This window comes from Lupinus angustifolius, chromosome LG06 (genome assembly GCF_001865875.1).
Source record: "Lupinus angustifolius cultivar Tanjil chromosome LG06, LupAngTanjil_v1.0, whole genome shotgun sequence".
Classification (NCBI taxonomy): domain Eukaryota; kingdom Viridiplantae; phylum Streptophyta; class Magnoliopsida; order Fabales; family Fabaceae; genus Lupinus; species Lupinus angustifolius.
The window spans coordinates 28088688-28106111 of NC_032014.1; the positions used below are offsets into that span (position 1 = coordinate 28088688).

The following is a 17424-nucleotide window of genomic DNA, read 5'->3' on the forward strand; positions in this document are numbered from 1 at the left end:
GGTTACCCCAAAGCGAGTAACAAAGACGATTATTAACCACCTTTAGCTTAGTTTCCCGTAGAGCAAAAAATCAACCTTATGATTGAAGACTAACTCCCAAACACCTCTTTTCTTAACTCCCCCACCCAAACCCCTCATATTTATAGTTTTTCATATCATGGATCACCTTTGTTCCTCCTTTGATTGGTCTTTGGGGACCCAATCATGTCCCTAACTTCCAGATCACTGATGTCACGAATAATTTCATAATCATCCCCATCAAATGAAACTCTCAAGCTCTTACCAATCTTCAACAATTTCCCAGTTGTATCATCCCCTTCACTAAAGAGTCGTTTATTAGATTGTTGAACATTCAAGTCACCAATTGAGTTACTAATAGTAGAATCAAGAATCACTGCATCCCCTTCTTTATCAACACACACAAAAGAATTTTCTTCTTGTAGACCCTTTTCAATCCTTCCTTTCTTCAGCGCCTTAATTCTAAAGATGGCCTTCGGAGAACCCCCTACCTTCTTCTTCCTACACCCTTTCTATTTGAAGGAATGCACATTTTGTTGAGCAATAGGGCAAAGTAAATTAGGAACCATAATCTTATGTTTCCTTTTGTTTTTAGTGTGCCTCCTTTGAGAGAAAGGAATAGGAAGAATCCTATTATTACCTAAGGAAGAACTTGAAAATGGATCCTTCGAAGGAGCCCCAGGCTCAAAAATAGAATTTCCAAACACACTTCTCAAACCCTCCTCATCACTGATACCTTCTGTTGGGTCTTATTAAGGAGAGGATCTATCAACAATTTTGTTTTTACCTTTTTGGGCCTTATAGGAAAAGCCTAAACCTTTCCTATGCCCATTATTAGAACCCAACTTAACCTTAACACCCTTCTCAAGATCACAAGAATTTAAATAACCAACCTCATCAACTTCCACGTCCACAACACCAAAAGGCACTGCTACATCTAACACCTTTTCATTTTCTTTGCCAAAGTTCTTAGCTTTATTACCTTTTGACAAAAAAAGGCTTTAGATGACTCACCTTATCAGGACAATAAGCAGCTTCATCTGTCCAATCCAAAGAGTCCAAAGCAAGAATGGGAACCGAGTGGAGAGAATAACTTTTGTCTTTATCACCCAACTTAGATAAAGCTCTTTTGCAAAGAGTCTCCTTGATAGGGACCACACATCGCTCCTTTTGTCTAGCTTCCAAAAGCTGCAAATCATCCATGTCAGCATCTTTCTCAATTGATCTCTCATTTTCCCCCCAACAGGATTCCCCTTTCGGCCACCCACCTTCTGGCCCCCTCCCTTCACCAAAGTTCCCAAAATATTCAAACTCAACATCTTTCACCGAATGCATCACAACAACCTTCCTTGACATCCTAAAAACCTCCCTAATACTATCCTCCAAAAGATGAATTTGAAAATTCACCCCATCCACACAAACAGAGAGACAAAAATCAATGCTACAAAATTGCTTAGTCGCAACAAGAACACATCCCACATCCAACCGTGATCTCTCCTCTGTAGCTTCATCAACTTTAATAAAAAGACCAATTTCTTCCACCATTCTTCTGAACAGCTCCACACACTAAACATGGGCTGGAACACCAAACATGAGCTGGAACACCAAACACTTTTACCCATACAAGTCGATAACCCACAACATTACAAGGCGACCATGGGGTAATAGATTTAAACACTGAAGAACACCATTTTGAACCATTGTTTGATAAATGATAAAGATCTTCCTCCATCTGGCCCTTGAGTAATACCTTTGACCCACCTAAAGGAATCGCCTTCACCAAAAAACAACATTCCTTAGCTAATAAGTCTTAAACCAAACATATATCTTCAATGTGGTTAACCTATCTAAACATTGGTATAGAGCAATACAGTTGATCCCACTTTTACTATCTATTTGCTTACTACACTATAGAACATGACCACCACCAATCAACACTTCCTTCCAACTCTTCTTACCACCCCCCAACAACACCTTCTCACCCCCCAACAACACCTTCTCACCCCCCAACGATACCTTATCATTTCTTGAAGACTTTTCCATAAGCATCAAAGGAGGCTTCAAGCTCCTAGGCTCCTTCCCTCCCACCGTGTAAACCCTCTATTGAACCTCGAAGTGTTGACAATAACCTAGTAAAGACCAATCCACACATTCTCAAGATCACTTTTAATAACACGTTTATCATTTTAATTACAATAAATTATACTTTTGATATTAAAAATAGAGCAAGAAAGATAGAGTTTGTTAGGTATTAGTGGTCTAGACACACCTAGAAGGGGTTGAATAGGTGTAGCGGTTATCAATTACCGCTTTTCGCACCAAAACCCAGTTCTGGAAAATAGCCCAGGTAATCGATTAACCAGTGGGCTTAATTGATTAACACGTATCAGAAACAGAATTACCAGATTGGCTTCTTGCACAGAAAATTACCAACAAACAAGCAGAGATACAGCAGATATTTTTATGCACAATTAACAAGGATATGGCACAGTAGCAGTATGCAAAATCTCAGCTTAATAGACGAATTAAAACAGCTTGAATTATAAAAGAGATTGAAAGAGAACAACTGGCACAATAAGATTTTTATCTTGGTTCGTTTGAGGGTCCACTTGCAAACTACATCAGGCCTCCCCTTCTGATCTTGGGAGATTTCTCTTCACTATTTTGAAACCTTTGTATTGTTACATACACCAATTCAATTACAAGACTCTAGACGCTTCTTTCTTGAATTTCAAGAACCTCTAACCTTGGTTTGACTATCCCTGTCGCCTGAGAAAACCTTTTTCACGATCTAGCCCCAGCCAAGATCCTCGCTCTAAATTCAAGACCTCCAAGCCTTGGTGAAGGTTCACTGAATCTCAATGGTGGTAAGACACCAAGAGACAAAACCCAAAGCACAAAAAAGTATACAAAAACAGAGTTTTACTAAGCACTAATATGCTCAAATTACAACAACGAAAACTCAAAGATTAACCTACACTCAAGTAACACAAGCCATCATGAATGTATGTGAGTTAATACAAAATACAGATAATGCAGAGTTTTCTCAAAAATCTCTAAACATAATGCACGAACATGCAAGAAAGTATGAATGAGATTAAGCACATGAAAACTACATGCAATACATCATGAACAATATCAACTAAGCATGTTAATATCTTTTTCTCACACATGCATCTCTCTTCTGCCTATAATGCAGTAAATCACGAAAATATGCTTTCTAAAAGTTTCTAACAATTATTAAGCAATGCTACACGTTTCCGCAATTTACCAGAATTTATACAAAACGGATTTGACTCCACAAACCGTTTTTTCAGTTACCGAGTTAAAACAGAAAACAGACACATTAATCGATTAAGACTCCACGTTAATCAATTAACCATCATATTTTAATACATTATTAAATGGTAAACTACTTATATGTTATGATTGACACCTATACATGTTTTAGCAATTATGTTATGCCTAATATGCACATATAACATACATGTATGATTAATGCATGAACATATAATAAACTAGATGATATGCCTCAGGAATATGATATGTCAATATTTATGGCTTGTGAGACTTGCATCTAGGTTTACCTAACCTAGACTCACTAACTAAGGCACACATTCCAGACTACTTAGAAATATAACTCTATTGATATAACCTAGCCTAGATATGACCATTGAGTTTTAGGCATGTTGATTGTTGAGTCATCTTCAAACTTTTACTAACTCATTGTCTTCCTCAAAATATAGGCAAAACATTGCTAGTGCAATCCTTAACACTTTGTACTTTCAAACTCGTCTTTCCAATAATTGAGAGAAACTTTGTTCGTAAAATAAAGCTTATCCTGATTCCATTTCTAAACTAAGGAAAGCATGAAATCTGTGTTCCTTACGGGGCCAATTTTCGCTGTAGAAATGACAGATTTTAAAATTAGAATCTAAAATTCCGAGTGCCAATAACATGTTTTAAAAATAAGAATGTCTTCCCAAATGACAAAAATATTAATTGATCTAATCACAAGTTAAATAAGCATATTGATATTCACAAGGCATACATCAATATAAAAAATACAAAATATGACCATTTAATAACACAATGAAGATACATGGTATCCTTCTCTAACATTATATCCACATTCAAATGATCGGCATCAACTAATCCGGATTGAATGAAGATTTCGGTGTCCTAGACTAATAAAAATGTGTCATTTTTTTGAGGAAGAAATTATAAAAAAATAAAATAATTTTTTTATACTATTTAGTATTATTCTATTGGATAGGGACGTAGAAATAGAATTTTTTTTATAATAGAGGTTCATGTTCCTTGTAATGGGTTTATCTTGAAAACATATTTCTGTTTTAATAGCATTTAATATAGGTTAGACAACATTTTTCTTTGAGTCTAGATCAACTAAAGGCTAGGAAGAGTAACATGTAAATAGAATTATTTGCATTTATACTTGTAAAACTATCAATCTCTGGTTTTCTCTTGAAACTATGATTTTAGGGTTGGAAATCAAAGGAACCAATTAGACATCCATTAGAAAATTAACCCATTATTTATCTTGATAAATTTGGATAATGAATCAAACAAGTTGAACTGGAGCTAAAAATTGAGCTTATTAAATAAACGAGACAAATATGATTCAAATACATTTTGATTCAAGAGAGAACATTATACATAAAAATTATGAGAACAATAAATCAATGTCATACAAATGATTAAATTAAAAGTTAATAATTAGATGTTCACTTAACAAAAGTTATATGCACTTATTTTTTAATGTTGACAATTCAAATATGATTCAATGTTGTATATCAATTGTTCTCATTTCTCTTATTAAAAATTATTCTCACTTGAGTCACTTTTTGTACATACATATACAAGTAGACAATCTTTACTACATAGAACTTTAATTAGTAGCTACATTTATTATTAATATTGACAAACTTCTTTTACATGTATATGAATGATCTACCAACACCTTATATGCCTTTTAAATTTATCTTCATTAGAAATATAAATTTGAGCTTGTTAACATGTTCGAAAGTTCGAGAATTTTAACTAAGCCGAAGTTAAATTTAAAAATAGTTTAAGATTAAAGTCTATTTGAAACTCAATTTGAACCAATATTTAACCTAAACGAAGTCTTTCAAGTTCAACTAACTCATTTAACTACATGTAAAAATACATTCAAAAGTGAAATGGTTGATGAATGGTGCATTAAAGAGTGACTCGTAGTGGATGGGATAGAATTTACTCCTTCTAATTCTTTTTTTAAGGTTTAATTTAATATGTATATATTGACAGTGTAAATATTTTTTACTCTATCAGCAAATCATCCACCATTGGTTTATTAACAATTATTAACTCTCTAATAAAAGTAATACAAATCAATAGTGGATGATATGCGGACAGTGTAAAAAACTTTACACTATCAATGCACTGATTTTAAACTCAAAATATTCAACTTTAACAAAAAAATGTTATTCAAAATTTCCCACTTAAATTACTCCACAGCTTGCAATTGCTTACACAAAACGTTTAAGAATATCTAAATATACAAAAAAATCTCTCTTTTTTTGGTAAACATATATTATATTTATGGCCTAAGATATTCACATTGCTATCAACACTTAAGGCAACTTTTCTTGACATCTTTGTTAAAAACAATGTACACTTTAATGTGGTCGTTGAGATCACTTAAATCCAATTTAATCGTTGAACTCAACATCTCATATGCTTTACCCCATGAAAAAAAAATACTATAGAAAGCACCAAGATAAGATTTTCTTGTGAGAAAAATAAAACAAAAAGACTTTTTCGTATTAAGAAGGATATCTTTCACCCTTTGAGTAAAGAACTAATCTCTTTCGGAGTGCATAATTGTCTTTTCTAATAAATGTTATTCACAGTAATTGAATCTTTAACCTTATAGTCATGAGAATCTAGCGGAACTTTACACTATATACCAACAACTTGGTAAATATAAAGGCTTTGAAGTATTGGGTGAGAGAATAAAAATATACACGGATTAACTCTAGTGCCTATTATCAATATAAAGTGGTTTATTTTAACCTAATTACTGTCAGAACTCACCGTCACCATAATCAAATTATTTATTTATTTTGCATAATAATAACAATGGCAAATAAAATGAAAAATGTTAAAATGATATTTGAATAGAAACATATGAATTATTATTGTCTTATTATGTTAATTACTTCATTTACATGAAAGCTAAAAGATGGAACAACAAAAGTTGTATTGGAATAATTGAAAAGTTTGCAAAGTATTCTCTATGATTCTTAATATAAGACACACAATTTTGACAATCCTATTTATAAAGCACTTTATATATCCTATGCAACATTTATAATATTACTATCTTTTAAAAATTATCTAATAAACTTGTTTATGAATGGGTATAATTTGATTAAAGATAATTTATATAAGGAACATAATTCTCCACAAAAAAAGGACTTTACATATTAAGTGAGTAACCTTATAATTTGAATGGAATTGAAGAGCATTTAATGAAATAGAATGTGGAAAGGAATCATGAAATGCAGATAGTAACAACTGGCATATTAAATTCACTCTATAACCTACAGACACATACTAATAATCACCAAAAAAGAAAACAGCCAAAGTTATTGATACCGGAAATATTTTTCACCCCCAATAATTAACATTTCTAAATTCAATAAATAATAATTAATAATAACATAAATACAAATCATATAAATATATACTAACAATTAAAAAATATAACAAATAAAATCTACTATTTGTGATTATGATACTTAACGATATTAAGAATATGATGTAAGAGAAAAATATAATTTTTTAGCAATAGTAAAATAAAGCAAGAAAAGTTCTATCATTTTACTCTTCATTCTCTTTATAATAAAATAATAAAGTATACATTCAAGATTCAACATAAAAAATTAAAAAAGAAAAAGATGAATGTACTGATGGGTGAGAGTTTTTTATACTGCATCATTCACTTTTTTATATTTAATTATCATCGAATCTTCAAAATAAAGATAATACAAATAAATAGTGGATAATTGAATAATTATATATATATATACTTACACTATCAAATTAAAATATATACTTATATTCCTCCATCCAGCTTGCAATTGCTCAAACAAAATGTTTAAGATATACAATAAGCCATGATATAAAAAAAAAATCTTCTCTATTTTTGGTAATATTTAAAAGTGTATATATTTTTGCCAGCCTGAGATATTCACTATCCCATTTAATTGTTGAATTCAACATTTCATAGAGAAGCAAAGTTTGAGAATCATGAGTGCTGAACCTGTTGCTTCATTTGGTAACAAATCTTCTCTCTCAGCAACACCAGAGGTAAATGCAACATTTTATGTTATGTGTTTTTTTGAACTACCAGGATATTTTGGATCCCTCTCAACATGTGAACTATTTATATTTTCGTTTTTAGAATCTGGCAGGACCTTGTACCACTATATCAACGTCTTGTCGGTTATGTTATGTGTTTGTATTGGTTATTTAATAATTTGTTCTTATTTTTGTGCCCAATAGGGTGATTTAGAAATTATAAAAAAACTATTTTTTGGTTTTGGTTGTTGAATTTTGCTTATTAATAACAGAAAGATGATAAAAGAACAGCAGAACAAAAAGCAATTGATGATTGGCTTCCCATTACTTCTTCAAGGAATGCAAAATGGTGGTATTCGGCTTTTCACAATGTTACTGCCATGGTTGGAGCTGGTGTTCTTAGTCTTCCATCTGCCATGGCTAATCTTGGATGGTATGTTATATACTAACCATATAAAAACACTCTAAGTGCAGACACCACTTATTTGCTTCATCATTTTACAAAACTAGGTTGATATTAGGCTAGGTTTAAAATTATGTTTGCCAGATTTTGGATACAAAAAAATCTGAAAAGAATTATCTCCAGTTGTTATTTTCTATTGTTGTAACGGTAAAAAATGTCATCATATAATTATATTTAAATGATAAAAAATGTTACATTTGTTTTTCCTTTACTTACCTTATATTGGAGAACCTTCCATTAATGGAGAGGATCCTAACTTAAACAAATCATAAAGTTGTAAATTGTGATGTCAAAATTATAAAGTTGTAAGATTGTGAGTTGAGATTTAAAACCTTAATAATAAGCAGAAATGTCTTTTTGTAAACATCCAAATAAAGACTTTAATTTAAAAGGTTTTCACATTTTTTACATTTATATATAAATGGCGTGTCGACTAGCACTCTGTGCCGGTTACCCGCATTCTTATTTTTTGATATAGTATGTATGATCTTCCTATTATATTATTTAAGAAAAACAATTTAAATATAAGAGTGCAGTATATAAACTCAATAAAGAGTGAATATTTAAGAAGATAATACGTGATAGTTGATATGATATATATAAAACTTATGTCAATTTCTCATTTTGTGCCTATTGGATGGAGAAAGATAGAAGATAGAAATAAGAGAATGTGTAGAAGATTAATGATATTAAATTATTAATATAAAAAACGAAAGTAATATGTGGAAGTTTATAGTAGTTATTAAAAATAAAAAAGGGTAAGTTTGGAATATAAAAATTATATCATGTTTTGCCTTTATTAATAGTATAGATATAAATTAATAGTATAGATAACAAGAGTATTCATTAGTATAAGAACGAAAACAAAAACCTTGCATAGTATTAGTAACAAACTCTTTTGTATAATGATAAATGAAACCATAGTTTATAATTGTTTTGTATAATGATAAATATAACTACCATAAACTAAGATTGCATACACCACATTTTCTAACAAAACCCATAAACAAAAAAATCAAGATTTTCATCTTAGAACTTATAAAATCTCAAATTATTGTACACATTTTGCTAAACTATTTCATTATTTCCTTAAATGATAACATTGCAGGGGTCCTGGTGTGATTATTCTTATACTATCATGGTTAATAACATTGTACACATTGTGGCAAATGGTTGAGATGCATGAAATGGTCCCAGGAAAAAGATTTGACAGATATCATGAATTAGGGCAACATGCATTTGGTGAAAAACTTGGACTATGGATTGTGGTACCACAACAACTTATATGTGAAGTTGGTGTAGATATAGTGTATATGGTAACTGGAGGGAAATCACTACAGAAGGTTCATGATTTGTTGTGTCATGATTGCAAAAAAATGAGGACTACTTATTTCATCATGATCTTTGCATCTGTTCACTTTGTACTTGCACATCTTCCTAACTTCAATGCCATATCTGGAATTTCATTGGCCGCAGCTATCATGTCTTTGAGGTAATGAAGAATATCTTTTTTGTCCTGCCTATAAGGGTTCTGCTTGTGAGTTAAATCTTAGAAAAGGAGAATGAAGAAAAAATGGAAAGCTTCACAGCTATAAGAAGGCTTTGAAGTTTTCTTTTTCCCTTTTTTTTCTCCTCTAAAATTTAACCCGTAAACAGATCCTAAAAATTTAAATAAATAAATAATCCTTATCATTTTTCAGTACTTTTTTTCCTCATTAAGAATCTATAATTGTGAGTAAATAAATAACCCTTACGATTTTTTGCTTAATTGTGAGTAAATAAATAACCCTTATGATTTTTTACTTAATTATGGGTAAGTAAATAACCCTTATGATTTTTTAGTGTTTTGATTTCCTCGTTAAGAATGTATAATTCAAAAGAATCTGGATCTCTTTCATTGAAGAAGTAGATTAGGTAAATAAATATTCATGCTAATTTTGTCCTTTTTCCTTGCCAATTTGTCTTGATTACTAGTTATTAAAGGCATACACACATGTAAAAATATTCCACACATATTGGCTTTTTAGGTATATCTATATTTTTTAATTCTCATAATGACATTGTTTTTTTTAAGAGCTGTATAATGACAACTTTATACTAATAAAATGTCTCAAAATACTCTAAATTTGAAAATATGAAAAAGTGGGTTTCTCCTTAAAAAATTTTTTAATGCAATATTAATATAGAAAACAAACATATATATAATAAAACTTATGGATATATTATTTTCTTATACATGATGACGTCACCAAAACTGTGTTCAAACACATTCTTGCAACCGCCATCACCTATATCTTTTTTTCTTCTATTTTCAAATGTTAGTTGCAAAATTGGTTTCACTTCTGAATAGGCCAGTTGGTTTTTAAGAAATTACCTAATCAACTTTCCAAAACCAGGTTTAGAGAAATAATAAGAATTATTATGAAACAAGTTTATTTTATTTACATATAAAAAAACAACTTATGTCAGCCTTCACATTTTGTTCCACTTGATTTTATTTGATGAGAAAAAGATAAATGCACATAAAATGAATGAATTTTAGATAGTGTCACTACTCATGTTTTTTCATCACGACTCTTCAAAAAAATAATATATATATACAAATAAATGCTTGATGATACTGATGAATCTTTATACTAATAGTGTATATATATTACACTCTTACTTTATTAGTTTCAATTCAACTTAATTGGATATAATCTTGTACAGTTACTCAACAATTGCATGGACAACTTCAGTGCACAAGGGTGTTCAAGAAGATGTACAATATACCTACAAAGCAACAACTACATCAGGAACAGTTTTCAATTTCCTTAGTGCTTTAGGTGATGTTGCTTTTGCCTATGCTGGACATAATGTAGTTTTGGAGATTCAAGCTACAATTCCTTCAAGCCCTGAGAAACCTTCCAAGGGTCCTATGTGGAAGGGAGTATTAATAGCCTATATAGTTGTTGCAGTGTGTTATTTCCCTGTTGCACTTATTGGGTATTGGATGTTTGGAAATGCAGTTTCAGACAACATTCTTGTCTCACTTAACAAACCTACTTGGCTTATAGTAATAGCTAACTTGTTTGTTGTCATCCATGTTATTGGAAGCTATCAGGTATGTCACTATCATTTCATTTCCTTTCTGAAAAATCTATCAATAATAATACTGGTAGATACACAATAGAATTTATTGCTATAAGTTTCCAAGTTAATAGGTTTGAGCAACGGGAGGTTCCCTTCAGGAGAATAAAATAATGTAAAAATATTTATAAGCTTAAGAATAGAGGTGCCACATTCAATAAAGTTATGAGTTCAGATAGAGGGTGTTACATTAATTCACTAACCAATATAATATAGTTTTAAAACTCTGTTATGATTACCTTGCATTTATCATAATTACAAACTATATGCAATTACTATTAAATAATGTTATTGCATCGACGAGATCAAATGTTAATTGTTTCATTCTAAAAGTAATTTTTTGTTAAGAGGAACAATTATACAATTTAAAATAAATTAGTTTTTTTACTCATTTAAAGGATACGTTTAGTTATACTGAAATGATGCTAATGCAATTCTAGTTAGGGAAAGACTTGGGGAAAGTATGGGCTTTGGCCTTCCTTCTTGAATATATATTAAAATTTAATTTTTAGTAATAATTAAGTGTATAGTAAACTATTACTATTCTTTTTTGAGTAAAACATCCTTTAAAATGTAACTATTTTAGACACATTTAACATTTAAGTGCTGATTTTCACATGTTCAACCCCTCCCTCCTACTATATAGACTCATTCCTATTAAAACTATAAAGAATGCTGCAATTATTGTTAGTAAATGTAATTTAAAACCTTGATATTTTACTAAATTAATTTAACTTTTCTTCATTTTGTTGGTCTATATATACAGCTATATGCCATGCCAGTTTTTGATATGATTGAAACTGTAATGGTTAAAAGATTGCATTTCAAGCCAACTAGATTGTTAAGATTTGTTGTTCGCAATGCTTATGTTGGTAAGCATTATCCACTATTCTCTTTTCAATTTTTTTATCCTTACTTATATCAAGTCCATTAATGATGATATTAAATATTTTGATTCAGGATTCACAATGTTTGTGGGTATTACTTTCCCTTTCTTTGGTGGTCTTCTTGGATTTTTTGGAGGATTTGCTTTTGCACCAACAACATATTTTGTAAGCCCCCACAAGCCCCATTTTATTTGAGTACATAGCTCTTAAAAAATTTAGGTGTACCACTTTGGTTTGTAGAAAATTAAAAAACTCAAAAATAATCCGAAAATATTAAATCTGAACTAAATTAGTATTTTTTAATATTTTTATGACCCTTCACACAGACTATTTAAACTTGCATTTAAGATTTTTAAATAATAGTTTAGATTTCTTTAGTTTTTCCAAATTATTTTACAATAACTTTATTATGTATATGATTAAGATATTACTAACTTCAACTTATGACAAAATCTCATTGTTTAGCTCCCTTGCATTATGTGGCTTGCACTTTAAAAAATTTAGGTGTACCACTTTGGTTTGTAGAAAATTAAAAAACTCAAAAATAATCCGAAAATATTAAATCTGAACTAAATTAGTATTTTTTAATATTTTTATGACCCTTCACACAGACTATTTAAACTTGCATTTAAGATTTTTAAATAATAGTTTAGATTTCTTTAGTTTTTCCAAATTATTTTACAATAACTTTATTATGTATATGATTAAGATATTACTAACTTCAACTTATAACAAAATCTCATTGTTTAGCTCCCTTGCATTATGTGGCTTGCACTTTACAAACCTAAGAGATTCAGCATTTCTTGGCTCCTCAATTGGGTATGTTCAAACTTCATCACTCTTCTTATAATTTAATTTTATAACTTTTTGGATCAAAATTTAGCTTTCCAACTTGGCTTCTTATTTTCAGATATGCATTATACTTGGCCTCCTACTTATGATTCTGTCCCCTATTGGTGGATTAAGATCAATCATACTCAATGCAAAATCATATGGATTCTATCAATGAAGTCTTCAAACCCAAGCATCAATGTGAATTTTCATTTAATTAATAAATATTTGCATGCATGAATAAATATAGACATTGAAGTCTTTGTTTTCCATGTCCAGCTTTATTGTTTTTCTATAAAACAATATTATTTCCACGTGTTTCATAAAATTAATCCAGCTTGTTATATAATATATATTTGATTGCTACATCTTCTTTAGTTTTGGAGTTTATTCTGCGTGCACAAATACAAAACACTATTTCCATGCTAGCTTCTGTGTTTTCAAGCATAATTTTGCAACATGCATGATACTTTTGAGAAAAATCATTATTACCATAAGATGGATGAATCATAGATATTAGGTATATGGTCTTGGTACGCCATTCATGGTTCACTTAGGTATTTGTTTTGGCGACTTTTTATGCTATTATTACAAAGATTTTATTAATGAGAAAGTCATTATGTCATTCAAGTTTAAGATGATAAAAATTGGTCAAATTTAAATATGAGTTAGTCTAAACAATTTATTATATAAGCAGAAGTTGTTACAAATAATATAATGATAAATCCAAATAATAACTAACTAAATAAATATAAGTTACAGATAAATTCAAATAAAATAAAACTAACTTAATATTGAATAAGATCATGTTCTATCAATTCAAATATATCTAAAAGTATCTAACAAATTTTGTATACCTAAGGTAAATGAATGAATCACGTAAGTATATGATCCTTAGACTCGAATCTTGCTGGTTCTACATTTCCATAAATGGATGGGGATTTACTGTCTCCAACCTTGTCCCCAACTCTGTCCCTAGCCAATCACAATGAAGCAAAAGTTTTTTAAACTAACATGACATAATATACTTGGTTTTGGACAAGCTTTGGGACAGCAGATCATTGTCCTCTATAAATATAACTAAATTTGAAATTACAAGTGTAGAACAGGGGAGGGGTACACAATCCAAAGTACAATGTTACAAATATGATGGGCGCTTATGTAAGATTTTGTCATGGAAGTTATGTGTAGATGGATCTTAAGAATTCATAGCTTTCACATAATAAGAATGGTTATACATTACTAACATTTACCCATGACGATATGATCCTCCATATAGCTAATGTGTGGTGTTATTGACAATACTGTCGACAACCCCAAGTCCTGAAATAAAGTTCCATGGCCATTTAGCATGAACTGCGGCCTCAAAGCATGACACAAATTCAGCTTCCATAGTGGATGCATCAATGACAGTCTGCTTCGCACTCTTCCATGAGATAGCTCATCAACCTAATAAATAGGCATAACCGAAAGTAGACTTTCTTGTGTCTATGTATCCGACAAAGTCTGAATCTGAATATCCAACCACCTCAAGGTGATTTAATCTCCTATAAGTAAGCATGTGATCCTTTGTACCTTGTAAGTATCTCATAACTTTCTTTGCAGCTTTCCAATGTTCTATACCGTGATTACTCTGGTATCTTCCTAATATTCCAATTTCAAAACTAATATCTGGTCGCGTACAAGTCTAAGCATACATTAAACTCCCAAGTATAAATGCATAAGGAATTTCTTCCATTTGCTTCCGTTCCAAGTCATTATTTGGACATTGCATCATACTAAACTTGTCTCCTTTCTGAATTGGAACAGGAGATGCTAAACATTTAACCATTCTGCATCTCTCTAAAATTTTGTTAATATATGCTTTCTGAGACAAGCCTAAAAGTCCTTGTGATCTATCACGAAATATTTCTATCCCGATCACATAGCTTGCCTCACCCATATCTTTCATTTCAAAAAAATTAGAGAGAAACATCTTAGTCTCATTTAAAAGACCAATATCATTAGTTGCAAGCAAGATGTCATCAACATATAGAACCAAAAATATAAATTTACTATCACCGACCTTTAGGTATATACATCGATCAATAATGTTTTTCTTAAACTCAAATGATACAATACTATCATTAAATTTAAGATACTACTGTCATGAAGCTTGTTTAAGTCTATATATTGATTTCTTAAGTTTACACACCATGTGTTCTTTTCCCTTCTATATGAATCCCATTGATTGATCTATATAGACCTTGTCTGTTAAATCCCCATTTAGAAATGTGGTTTTCACATCCATTTGATGTAACTCCAAATCATAATGAGTCATCAGTGTCATAATAATGAAAGAATATGATTCATTGTCTTCATTATGATGATGATGTGGTTATATATAACCATTACAAAAGAGAGATCTATGATAAGAATCAGAAATTAATTTCTACATAATAGGAAACTAATTATCATTAAGATAGAGAGAGATAACAGTTAGATCTTATGCTACGACTGTGTGGGTGTGTTAGAATATATGTAAATATAATCTTTATCTAATTGTCTTTCAACTTCAGTAATGTAAATCTCTAAGGCTTTTAGCGCTTGAGATTTATCATACAATAAATCAATATGTCCATAACGTGAATAATCATCAATGAAAGTAATGAAATATTTTTCCTTATTGAAAGAATTAACATCAAAAGGTCCACAAATATCTGGTGTATAATTTCAAGAAGCTTAGTGCTTCTTGTGGCTTCTTTCTTTGTGTGTTTTGTTTGTTTACCTTTAATACAATCCACACAAATATTTAGATCGGTAAAATCTAAATCCGGAAGATTTCATTCTTTACTAATCCTTTCATTCTTTCTTTGGAAATATGTCTCAAACGTTTTTGCCACAAGTAAGCAGAACGTTCATCAATTAAGTCACGCTTAATTCCAACATTATGATGAAAGGTTAAAAGTGTTTCATAGAAAAGATTATCAAGATTTAACTTGTACAATCCATCATATAATATATCATTACCAATTAAATGAGTATATTTATACAAACTGAAACATTTATTACCAAATTTAAAAGAGTATCCAGCAACATCAAGTTTAGATAATGAAACCAAATTCCCAGATATATTATTAGGTACATAAAGGGTTTCAAATAAATCTAAATGATGTACAGTGTCAAGGATTAAACGATAAGTCTCGACGGCTTCCACTAGAACCTTCACTCTATTTCTCATAAAGACAAATTTTTCATTTGGTCTTGTAGTTCGGGTCGTAATGAATCCCTGCATAGTATTAGAAACATGAGCAGTACATCCAGAGTCAATCCACCAAGTATTATAAGGAACTTCTGCTAGATTTGATTCAAAACATACATAAGAACTAGGCTTACCTTTCTTTTAAAACCAACATTTGCATTTTGGATAATCCTTTTGGAAATGTCTAATCTTTCTACAGAAACGACAGTTGTTATCATGATGTTCTTTCTTGTGGATTTTAGAATATGACTCATTAATCTTTAAGAGTCTCTTCCCTTTCTTGTAATGTTTCTTACAGACTTTCTTTCTAGCTCCTTGATGATTAACACAATTGATGGAATGATTTCCTTGGCTCCTCATTCTGGTTTCCTCTTGAATAACATACTATGCAATTCATGCACATATTATTTATCTTTCATGGTGTTATAGTTCATTTGGAAATGACCATATTCAGAGGGTAATGAATTTAGTATAAATTGCACAAGGAAGTTTTCATCCACATCCATTCTCAATGTCTTAAGTCCTGCTGCAATGTTTGTCATTTCAATGACATGTTCATGCATAATACGAGAACCATCAAATTTCATGGTGGTAAATGTACTCACTAGTGCCCAACAAAAGACTTGTCATCAGTTTGGGAGCGCTCTTCCACAAACTTTAGCATTTCTTTAGCACTTTCAGTTTTAGGAAGAGTTGACTTAATGTTGCCAACAATACTCATTCGCATATACATTAAACTCAATATGTTTGATCTTTCTCAATTCCTATAATGAACTTTATGCTCTTCAGTGCTTATATTAGTAATAACATTTGGTTTATCTTCTCTAAGTGATAAATCCAAATCCATTACCCCAAGGTAAAATTGGATTTGTTCACTCCATTCAGAGAAGTTAAGTCCATTGAAAGTTAGAACATATGAGAGTTGCGAATGTAAAGCAACAGGTACTGCAATTAATAAATTCAAACGAAAAAACATTAAGGCCTTGAGTTACATGCTGACATGCTAAATTAATTCAGATTACTTCATAAGTGTATAGTAATGTTTACCTTTGGGTAATCCATCAATATATCATACTAGACATAATGATACTAAAAGAAATTCACATAATTTGGCAATGATGCATGCATATATTAGAAACATTTACCCTACCAATATTCATGCTCATTGATTATAAGAACAAATAATCAATCTTTGGGCGATTCTTAATTGTCTTATAATATGAACTTCAATTTACTGATAAACAAATAATTGTTATATCATTCATAACATCAAACTAATGAGTAAATGAAATATGATCATACAATTTGGAATTAGATAAACGTAAAGATTTGACCATTTTGGTGATTAACAAATCTATCATACAACAACTCCAAACAAATGAAATATGATCATACAATTTGGAATTAAATACTCATAAAGATTTGACCACTTTGATGATTAACAATCTATCGTACAATAATTCCAAACATCTAACAAGTTATAATATTAT

At 30.4% G+C, this 17424-nt stretch overlaps 1 protein-coding gene across 1 annotated transcript; it reads left to right on the plus strand.

Annotated features, from left to right (window-relative positions):
- LOC109350960 (lysine histidine transporter 1-like) lies at positions 7660–13017 on the plus strand. Its single transcript, XM_019592272.1, has 7 exons — positions 7660–7816; positions 8955–9338; positions 10556–10949; positions 11742–11847; positions 11936–12027; positions 12613–12681; positions 12773–13017. The coding sequence occupies exons 1-7, from the start codon at positions 7764–7766 to the stop codon at positions 12869–12871; spliced, it is 1197 nt and encodes a 398-aa protein (XP_019447817.1). The 5' UTR covers positions 7660–7763; the 3' UTR covers positions 12872–13017.

Coding starts and splice junctions, on each gene's coding strand:
- LOC109350960 (XM_019592272.1), top strand. CDS start 7,764: ATGGTTGGAGCTGGTGTTCTTAGTCTTCCATCTGCCATGGCTAATCTT. Junction 9,339..10,555: donor GCAGCTATCATGTCTTTGAG/GTAATGAAGAAT, acceptor AATCTTGTACAG/TTACTCAACAATTGCATGGA. Junction 12,682..12,772: donor TTTCTTGGCTCCTCAATTGG/GTATGTTCAAAC, acceptor TCTTATTTTCAG/ATATGCATTATACTTGGCCT.